General features: G+C 33.8%; 2 protein-coding genes across 9 annotated transcripts in view; both read left to right on the top strand.

Annotated features, from left to right (window-relative positions):
- Window positions 1-11,432, top strand: part of LOC119634056 (zinc finger protein Elbow) — a 65,513-nt gene that overhangs the window by 30,237 nt on the left and 23,844 nt on the right. The window lies entirely within an intron of this gene.
- LOC119634058 (clavesin-2-like) lies at window positions 8,093-10,244 on the top strand. The gene has a single exon (XM_038027981.1). The coding sequence runs from the start codon at window positions 9,241-9,243 to the stop codon at window positions 10,054-10,056; it is 816 nt and encodes a 271-aa protein (XP_037883909.1). The 5' UTR covers window positions 8,093-9,240; the 3' UTR covers window positions 10,057-10,244.

Raw genomic sequence — 11,432 nt, 5'->3', positions numbered from 1 at the left:
TATGAATGTATAGTATAAAATAAATAAAAATTTATTTTTTGTTTATTTCTTTATATATTATTTATAAACTTTAGCTACTATAAAAAAAAAAAATTGGTTCAGCTAACCGTAAAAAAAGAACTTAAAAATTAGCTTTGATAAACAAATTATTGCCGGAAGATTAAATGAAACATAGCTGAATTGTTAATTTAAAAAGAAAAGAAAGTCAAAGAACATATCTTCTTTTGGCGGCACAAAGACCCAACCGCACCATATGCGAATAGAAGCTAAAACTGTACCGTTAAAGCACAGAAAAGAATTCTCTTTGAATAGCAATTTTCTTGAAAGAATAATCAAAAAATTTGTTCATTTAACCGAAGAAATAACAATTCGATTTGTGATGGGGGACTGAGTGATGGAAAAAAACAAAATATTCGGCGCAGAGGTTGGAAAATCTTTAAAAAATTAATAGGTGTTTCCTTATATTTTGATCGGCGGATGCTGACGCCTCGATTATTTATTTTCAAAGAAAGGAGGAAGTAGAGGTTTTCATCACTGCACCTTCGGTGTTTAATAAACGCGTCCTGAGAGCGTACAATTTAACCCTGTACAAGCTAATCTGAAAGACTTCTTTAGTCATATGTTCTTCTTTATCCTCCCCGTAGAATGTTTTTATGTACAGTAAAAGCTCTTTATTCGCGGGGGATACATTCCATAAAAATGCCGCGAATACAGAAACCGCGGATACGAAATGGTAATTTATATGGGGTTATAGGGAGGGGATTCGTTCCTAGGTGAAAAAATAAGAAAAAATCAAATATATAAAGCAATCAGTTTAATTCAATGCGCATGTGCATTTAGTTTTTCCCCTTTTTAGGCAAGTTGTTATTTGGGGAAATTAATTAGCTGAAATGAACTAGATTTGGGATTTTCACAACAATACTTTATTCATTGAGTAATAAGGTCCTTTCATTCTGTTTGTTTACATTCTCAAAAACCGTGAATAAAGAAACTTATAGCCGCGAATATGGTAATTGGTCGCATTTTTTTCATCCGCGAATAGTGAAAGCGCGAATAAGCGAAGCGTGAATAAGGAGCTTCTACTGTATTTTGAAGAATTTAACTGCAGCCAAGTTCAGGGCAAAGAACATCGCTTTCAAATTGAATCTATTTTACTCAGTGCAATAAATCACCTCTTATTGAATTGCTTAATTTCAGAAGAAGAAGAAGAACCTATATATACTCCTCTTCTTAAAATTAACGGCTAGCTACTAAGAGACCCCGAGTGATTTCAATTTACCTCTTACCATACGGAACTGCAATGGAAACTTTAATTGCTATACGATGATTTTTATTCTTGGCATAGTTGATCTAATCTTTGAATTAGTCATTGATCAGCTTAATTGTGTGTATAATGGCATCGGGAGTTTTTAGGATCTAGGATGTCGAATGACATAAATTGAATTGCTTTCCAACCTGAATCCCTGCCTTACTTGTTGTATTGAATAGTTGGGTAGATGATAGTTCCAGTAGGCTTCCAATAATGCTGTTGGTTTCGAGGGAACAAAGTAAACCAAGTTTAGATGGCCTGGAATAAAGTTTATAATGCTATCGAAAAGTCATGATCAGTAAGAAAAAAGAACGAAGTTTCATTTAGCTTCTTCCGTATCGGCTCGTGTTATATTCAATTTTATTATACAGTGTCATTTGGTAAGAGCCCGCAACAGATCGCGTGGACGTATAAAAAAGTTCAAACGCAATAAAGCTATCGCCAGTACCTTTCTTATGCTCGATTGCTGATAATGGTTATTGGTAAAGGTAATCGGATAATCTTTGACAAAAATATTATTCATTACGAGATTTCAAGTATTATTAATACTCATCCCAGAATGGAAAATATTTATGTCTGCCAGCATCCCTGTTAGATAAACAAATTAAATTTCAATAAGAATATCGTTTTTTTCAATCGCAAGCTATTTTACCGAACCAGACAAACAAATCTTTTATTCTGATTCATGCTGTCTAGCTTTTCCATATCTTCTTTGTCCAAACACCAGTCGAACACATCAATGTTTCTAATAATTTCCGCTTTTGTTGCTGCCATCGGTATAGGCACATTACCGCGTTGTATTTGATAGCGTATCAGTATCTGAGCTGCAGTCTTTCCATGGTTGTGCGCTATTCTTCTCACCTAATAAAATTTTTGAGAAGAAAAGTGAATAGATGAATATAAGTGCAGTTAGAAATGCGTAAAAATATGAAGAGCACAGACCCACTCATGATCCAACACACGGCTCTCACGTTGACTCTCCGGGTAGGCGTATGAACCTAAGGGACAGTAGCAGATAAGAAGAATTCTTTGCTTTTTACAATAGGCCTTCAATTTCTTTTGCGTCAGATATGGGTGACATTCCACTTGGTTAACTACAGGTGGTATAGTACAAATATCTAAAATCCTTTCAATCTGCCTCTTATTGAAATTCATTAGACCAATGGATTTGGTGACACCTCCTTCCACTAATTTCTCCATAGCTTGCCAGGTGTCTACAAAGTCGACATCCGAAAATTTGACATTGCCGCAAGCATCTCGTGGTATTAAATCACCGCCCTCCTGATAGCCCATCGGCCAATGCATTAAATACAAGTCTAAATATTTCAATTGTAAATCTTTTAGCGTTGTACATATTGCCTTTTCAACGCATTCAGGTCGATGGAAGGTGTTCCATAATTTACTGGTTATAAATAAATCTTCTCTACAGTTAGTTACATAAGCAAATAGAATATGAAGTCAGTGTCGTTTTTAAAAATTTAAGCAAACCGAAGACAGACCTCTTGACTATATTGCTCTCCAGCAAATCCCGTAGACCAGTACCAACAAACCCTTCATTCTGGTAAAGATAAGCACAATCAATCAATCTATAACCAACTTTTACCGCTTCAAAGACATGTTTGCTTGCTCGACGACGATGTAGCTTCGCAAAAATATAATTTATGAGTATATATATATATATATAATGAGTAATGAAGCTTCGTTGCTTACACCCGCAGTAGCGAATCCTAAGAAAGGTATTTGCATGCCATTATTTAACTCGAACGCTATCGCATTCTGGTCCTTTGAGCAATCTTTTGGCAGCGGTTCCATACTGCAATATAAACATCAGAAATATTCTAGATGAATCAATTGCTAGATTATAGTATGTATTACAGTCTAAATGATCTGCCGGTACTTATATTCCATGGATTTTGCTGTTTCCAGAAAAATGGGGGAACTCGTTTAGATATTTGAAAAAGTTTGCATCTATTGGAATGCATTCTGACGCTGCTTAACCAGGAAATTTACTGCTTCATTTGCAAAGGAAAATTTTGATCGTGCGAAGAGTAGACACCAAAAGTTTTGCGATTTTTTTAATTTAAAATTATTTCGGACAAATTTTAATGAAATGATTTTTAAAGGAAAAAGAGATATAAACATTGTCGAATAATATGTCAATATGTCAAAGGGTTTTTCCCGAGAGCCAGATCTGTATTTAAAGGTTGACTTTGCGATTTCGTTGCTACTCCAAACCGTCCATGGTCAATCAATCAATAGATTGTGAGGGACTTTTATAGGCCCGAACTTCTTTTGATCTCCCCACAGAAAGAGACCACGTTCAACATTTCAACATGCAGGAGCTAATTCTGTATAGCGAAGCCACTACCGCAATAGACATAAAAACAACTCATAGAGATAATTGAAAAAGTTAAGCCTAAATAATAAGAAATGTTTATATGTTGCCTTAGAAAATTGTACAATACCAAATACCAAAAGTTAATTAAAAGTGCATGTTCAAGAAACTCTTTTCTAACATCTTTGTAAGATAATGCGTAATTTGTCACGAGAGACATTAAATTTGCCACTCCAGGCAATTAATTCCAGAGAAATTTACTACCAAGAATATCATTGAGAGTCTACTGCTAAAAATACCATGTCAGATATGGTATATAGCAGTGAAGTTCGTTTTTCTGTCATTCATAGCAGACGTGTACTACGTACAATATCAAATCTACTATGAACGATTTTTTACCAAAAGTTTTTCTACTACCATACCAGATCGCTATCAAGAATTATTCCGTTAGTCAGGCAAATGAAACATTCTTACGTTAAATGTTATGTGTTCAGTATTAAGAAGTACAAGATTTTTTCATATGTTTGAAGCAGACTTGAGTAGAACTTAAAAGCAGAGCAAAGTTTTGGGTCATCAGAGCGCAGCAATACTACTCCGCAAGTACTATTCATCAAAAAGTAGAATAATTTTCATGTTTTTATAAAAGAAACGTTTATTTAAAGCTTAAAGCTTAAGGCGCATAAAAAAATATATAAGTACAACAAAAACCAAACGCGAATTTATTAAAGTTCAGGTAAAGAAGTTTGTGTTCACGTTGAACGTTATCTACTAGGCGCAGTGTGTGCAAAAACAGTTCAAAACGAAAGCGAGAGTTAAATTTACCACCATGTTGTTAATTTGCGAAATTTTAGAAGAAGAAGAAAATCTTTGCAGCTCTTTTCAAAACGAAATCGAAGGCTCAGAACTTACAATACAATCCTTTTCTTCCTCGATGAGTTGTATACATATACCGGGAATTTCAGCTTATACCAACAAAAACGAAAATGTTCCTAGAATATGAATAGAAAGCCAATCACTAGCGAACCTTCTTTCGAAAAATTAATTAAATTAATGGCGTCATATCTTTTTCTTTGAAAAGTCGGTTAATAGAGTCGAGTACCAAATTGCTTTGCCCAGCATAAGATTTCTGTAATTTCCACAACACACAAGACTAAGTAAATAGAATGTGAAAAAGATATGATTTTCTGAATAAAAAAAATATAAATTTAGTATATAAGTTTCTAAAATTTACTTATTTTTTATCTAAATATTTTCTAAACAAGTCCAATTTTTCTCGGTCTTCTTTTAACGCTCTATCCATGACTTTTTTATGTATCCAATAAATTTCCGTTTTTCCGCCGCTTCTTGTTTTCTGATACCAAATGCTTTTTGTTTACGATTGGCTTGATAACTTTCGTCTGTAAAGTAGAAATTAAGCATCACTTACAAATTGCATTTGTGCTACAAATTCCTTATAGAGTGCGATACATTTTTTTTAGTTTCAATTAAAATTGCACGATAATCCGAAAAACATGAAAAGAAAGGGTATGAAGATAGATTCGAACTTAACTAGCAAAGACTCTTACCATATCTGTTACCAAAAAACACTGTTACCGGCTGAAGAGAGCTCTGTTAAATAATTAAAATTAAGATATATTTGGATCCATATTAAACAACTCATAATATTTTTGTGACATCCCATTCATCTACATGAAAATATATTTCAAACAAACTTAACAAATTAAGTTCTGCTTATAGAAACTATTTTTAACAATTTTTTGAAATTTGGTATGTTAGCGAAAAATGGATATGGGAGAATACCCAAATTTGAGACTCTAGTGGGGCCAAGCTAGAAAATGTCACCTATATCCATCTATGTCCCGTGAATCTGCATAAAAGTACCTCTTGCATAAGCAAAAAAAATTGAAACCTCTCTTTCGGGAACTATTTTTAGCGATTTTTTGAAATTTGGTATTTTAGCGAAAAATGGCTGTGAGTGTAGTATAGCATATATATACTAGTATAGTAAAGTATAGTACTAGTATAGTATACTCTAGCATAATGCACTATATTCTAGAACAAAAAAAAACTATACTGTTGTGTAATGTATTCTAGTACAAAATACACTATACTGTAGTACAATAATTTTCAGTACAAAATGCACTATACTGCAGCACAAAAACTTTCAGTACAAAGTACACTACAGTACAAAAATTTTCAGTACAAAATACACTATACTGTAGAATACTGTAGTGTACTGAAATTTAGTACAAAATGCACTATACTGTAGTACAAAAATTTCCCATACAAAACGCACTATACTGTAGTACAATGATTTCTAGTACAAAATGCACTACACTGTAGTACAAAAATTTTCCATACAAAACACACTATACTGTGGTATACCGTAGTGTACAGAAATTTAGTGCATAATGCACTGTACTGTAGTACAATAATATTCAGTACAAAATGCACTATACCGCAGTACAAAAATTTCCAGTACAAAATGCACTATACTGTAGTATACCGTAGTGTACTGAAATTTAGTACAAAATGCACTATACTGTAGTACAATAATTTTCAGTACAAAATACAGTGTACTGTAGTACAATGTAGTGTAACGAAATTTAGTACAAAATGCACTATACTGTAGTACAATGATTTCTAGTACAAAGTGCACTATACTGGAGCACAATAATTTTCCATACAAAACACACTGTACTGTGGTATACTGTAGAGTACTGAAATTTAGTACAAAATGCATTATACTGTAGTACAAAAATATCCCAAACAAAATGCACTATACTGTAGTACAATAATTTTCCATACAAAACACACTATACTGCGGTACACCGTAGTGTACAGAAATTTAGTACAAAATGCGCTGTACTGTGGTACAGTAATATTCAGTACAAAATGCACTATACTCTAGTACAAAAATTTCCCATACAAAATGCACTATACGGTAGTATACCGTAGTGTACTGGAATTTAGTACAAAATGCACTATACTGTAGTACAATGATTTCTAGCACAAAATGCACTATACTGTAGTACAATAATTTTCAGTACAAAATGCACTATACTGTCGTATACCGTAGTGTGCTGAAATTTAGTACAAAATGCACAATACCGTAGTACAAAAATTTCCCATACAAAATGCACTATACTGTAGAACAATGGTTTCTAGTACAAAATGCACTATACTGTAGTACAATAATTTTCCATACAAAACACACCATACTGTGGTATGCTGTACTGAAATTTAGAACAAAAAAAAACTATACTGTAGTACAATGATTTCTAGTACAAAATGCACTATACTGTAGTACAATAATTTTCAGTACAAAATGCACTATACTGTAGTACACTTTGTAGTATATTTTGTATGGGAAATTTTTGTACTACAGTATAGTGTATTTTGTTCTGAAATATACTGTACTACGGTGTAAAATATGTAGAATTGCAAAAATGAAAGTCTCTTTAAGTAATTGAACCAAAAGGAAACATCAACAGATGAATATACTTTAAGATCTTGATTCCAATATTACTGGGTGTACATGCGTTTCGTATTGTTACTTATTTTAAAAATCTACCTAATTCTCACACCGATATATCCAGATTAAATAAATTTATATATACTTAAATTGGGAGGAGGAATACCAAAATTTATCTTAATATGAATGGTATTTTTGTTTTTTTTTTTGTATTCTTTTTTTCGCTTATATGCTCCAAGTGTGTTTGTAAATGTTTATTTTTAAATTCATTATAAAATCATTTAATATCAGTTTAGTCAGTTCACTTTCTTTATGATGTGTCTCAAATTCTGTTGTGGAGGCGAAATTTTTTTTTTTGTTTTTTTTGCAGGACTGTGTTGCTGTTTTATTTGTTTATATTTTAATATCAAAAAACACAATAAATTATAGACTTTTATAGCATTTTTTGGAGGCATTTATATAAACCGCAAAACAAATATAAACATAAAAAATAAATTATTATTGTTTTGTGAATTTTTATTTGCACAAATTATATTTTTAATGCAATAAATAAAAAACAACAATTAATAAAAACGTAAAAATAATAAAATAATATAAAGATATTTTCAATAATAATTGCGGATATAAAGTATTTGAAACATAAAGGCCTTGCACACAGAGACTATGCGTGATTTTTTGGGCGCACCTTGCCACCACCACCGCACTTGGTTTATAATGACTTGTTGCCTTCGTAAGCTGACTCCTATTACTCCGTCTTCCCCTTCTTCTTCTGCGAGTGTGCGAAGCAGCTAAAGATGTTTCACTGCGCTACCTAAAAACCTTCAATGTGAACACGAAGTTTACTAAGGCCGGCCGTTAGCTTGTTTGTAGATTTATTATATATTATATACATTGCGTGTTATCACGTCTGCGTGTAATCATTTTGCTGTAAGTGATCTTTCCAAAACTTTTCAGTTATATTCTTGTTTCATTTTATTTAATAACATGAACATGATTTTGGGATTATATATCGCAATAAGTATCTTGGAGCATGAAAAATAATGGAGTACATGTGTGTACATGTAAATGTTCTATGAAAGAGCCGATTATGCGAATCAGTAGATCTGTGCTTTGGGTCGCCAAATCGCGTGAACACAAAATATCAAAGACACTGCGAAGATGAAGACAATTTGCGCAGCCTGAAATGGCGAACACATGCGCTATAATTCGGACAGAAACGTAGAGGAAGATCAGGAGTTCACAAAGCCCCACATGTGCGTGGAGAGCTGCCCACTATATTAATTTTTTACACATGGTCATTGCATTTGATGTCACTAAACATCAGCCTATTAAGAGCGCAAGCTGCAAATATATCAACCATTGCGTTATATATATCTGCGGAGATAAAGGATGTCAGCGGCGACCATGAAATGAATGAACACTGTTGCCAAGGAGAGACTGACAGATAGTTGGCGATTGTCCTCAAGTCAACAGATATCGGGGCAGGACTATTGATATGGGATGGTCTGAAAGATGCGACATTATCCACAGTGATATTTCGATAAATACCTGTGGGACTAAAACGGAAACAAAGGGAACAAAGTTATATTTGAGATTACTCCGTCTTGCTGAAAATACATCTCAGAGATGTCAAGTAATGCTGTTTCAAATTATGGTTACCGTTTGTCTGCGTATGGCTTCTTGCCATGGGAATGTTTCCTTTTCTACCGTCCTTTCCTAGCCTTTTTTTATCTGAAACAAATATAAATGCGTCACAACGAGTGTTAAGGCGAGTGGTGCGGCAGAATACGCCATAAAAAAGTAAACATGTGCATATATATCTACTACCAGAACTAATCAATAACTTTATTAAGATTCAGACAATGAAATTCCCGTTCCTTCTAAACCTCTTATTGACAACGCCCTCTATATCATCCATTGTTGATTTGTTGAATTTTAGAAGAAGAAGAAGAACATTTGCGTGCAAAAGAAAGGCGGCGGATCATCTGTTTTTGACTTGCTGAATATTCAAGAAAGAAAAGCAAAACAAAGCAGAATAATGGAATTAAATATTTCTGAATATGTAGGCGTATCATAAACGAATAAAACAAGTTAGCAAATTAAACGTTAAAAGTTGAACACATGAACGAAAGCAGCGATGCCGCCTATGAAGCCAAAATTGATTATTTACAAAAATGGTTTGAGGATAATAAAAAGTTACCAAAAAGAGTTGATCGTCTTCTGTTGAAGCGATTCTACCAGTGTATGCACGAAAATGTGGAAGACGCACAAAAGCGCATTGAAATCAATTATTTAATGCGCAACACTTATCCCCATATATTTTTGATCCGTGATCCTAACGATGCGAGCAGTCACCAAACGTTTGAATATGCCGATATGATACCTTTGCCGGGCCTAACAAAGGAAAAATATAAAATTACATTTTTCCGGCTAAATGATCCCGATCCAAAAAAAATGAACTTCACTGACGACACCAAAGCCTATATTATGGTAACTGATTGCCGCTTTTCAATGCCCGACTTAGCAAGCGACGATTGCCTATCCGAAGGTGAATTGCAAATATTCGACATGACAGGTTTTAACGTAAAGCACGTGGGAAGGTTGTCAATGGCCTCGTTACATATTTATATGAAATTTCTACACCAAGCCTTTCCGGCGCGCATTAAACACATACATATGATCAATTGTCCATCATATTTGGACACGTTAATAAGCGTTATGCGTCCATTTGTTAGTAACGAAGTATTCAAATTGATTTATTTTCATACCACGCGCATTGACACCTTATATGAACATGTACCACGCGAGTTATTACCCGATGAGTACGGCGGTTTCGCTGGCAAATTGAGTGATTTGAAGGCACAATTTACACAAGTAATGTCCGATAAGAGGGATTATCTTATCGACCCCGATTATTGGAAAGTTGAGACTTCTTAGTTTTCTTATCGCATGTAGCACATATAGTTGCTTTCTCCTTTCTCGATGTTATTAATTCAATTTTAATTGCAACTACTGCCCAGTGTACCTACGAAATACGTTTCAATTATAACTTTGTTCACAAAAAAATTTGTGTCTTCAGTATTGCAGATTGAAAACTTACGACAACTGTAACTATTGTTTTTCAAAATTGTGTGAACGCAAGCTCCGTCAAGCAAGCACATCCTTATTCTATGAGAAAATAGCAAAATTCAAATAAGCAAATTATATTGACCTTTTGAGAAATCAATGTGAGACAATAATAGAGAGTAAGAGTTAAGAAGTATGTTAATACTAGAAGAAGACAAATAAACTTGTTAATGAAAGTGAATTTGCATTAAAGTTTTAGGTAATTGCAGATGGTAACATCGAAATCTAGCAAACTAAATATATTTGAATTTGGAATTCATATAATTATAAAGTTGTTGTGATGTCGCAAATACACGCATAAATTTCATTTCTCTTCGTTGGTTTTTAATGATGCACGATTTTCGAAAAACAACCGCGAACGGACAGAGGAACACAACTAAATCAAAATAGTGTGATAGTTCCTTGATGGATCTATGATCTCTTTTTCACACTTTTACAGTGACAGTGACGGCAAATGACGTATTATATAATACTGAAGTCTTTTCAACTTGAAACCATATATTCCGAACTCTTCCATAATTATTCAGCTAAATGCTGCTGATAGGTAAATATTAGCTTATTTTGGATGTAGCCATAAATAACTTCCGATGCAGATACCTAGAAGGTTCGTATTTACTCATTGTAAATCGCCGGAACAAACGAGTTTGAAGAGGATCCACTTAATCCTCTTTCATTTGTTTTATGTGGCGGTGCATGCTACGTTCAACTGAAATGGTGAGTCAAAAAGTGAATATTCGATGCTTTGGGGTTTTAAGCAAGTCGTAAGCACTAAGGCGACAGCGGAAAAGATATGGAAGACATACGGTCAAAGACTGATAACTGGTAGAACAGTTAGAAATTGATTTGTAAAATTGCGGTGAAACTACCTTAAAAGACGGACGTCTTTCCGAGTTTGATGAAAACCTTTTAAAGGCAATATCCGCGCCATTAAACAAGGCGTATAGCGAAAAGGTTGAACACCACACAATCATTTGTTAAACTAATGTAATTTTTTTATTCAATGAAAACAAAATAAAAGTCTGATAAGAAAACGGAAGTTACTTATGATTCGATCTCTTGCAGTTTCTCTTACCTGTTTCTGTCAGTATCGATCTATAAGCAATCAATGTGCCTTCGTTTTATTTTTATCTTCCGGAGCAGACGAGTTGGCGGAAGTTATCGGCGACCAGACACTAACGCAAAGAAAA

This window comes from Glossina fuscipes, unplaced genomic scaffold (assembly GCF_014805625.2).
Source record: "Glossina fuscipes isolate IAEA_lab_2018 unplaced genomic scaffold, Yale_Gfus_2 2, whole genome shotgun sequence".
In the NCBI taxonomy this organism is placed as follows: domain Eukaryota; kingdom Metazoa; phylum Arthropoda; class Insecta; order Diptera; family Glossinidae; genus Glossina; species Glossina fuscipes.
This window is presented reverse-complemented; position numbering and strand designations above follow the sequence as displayed.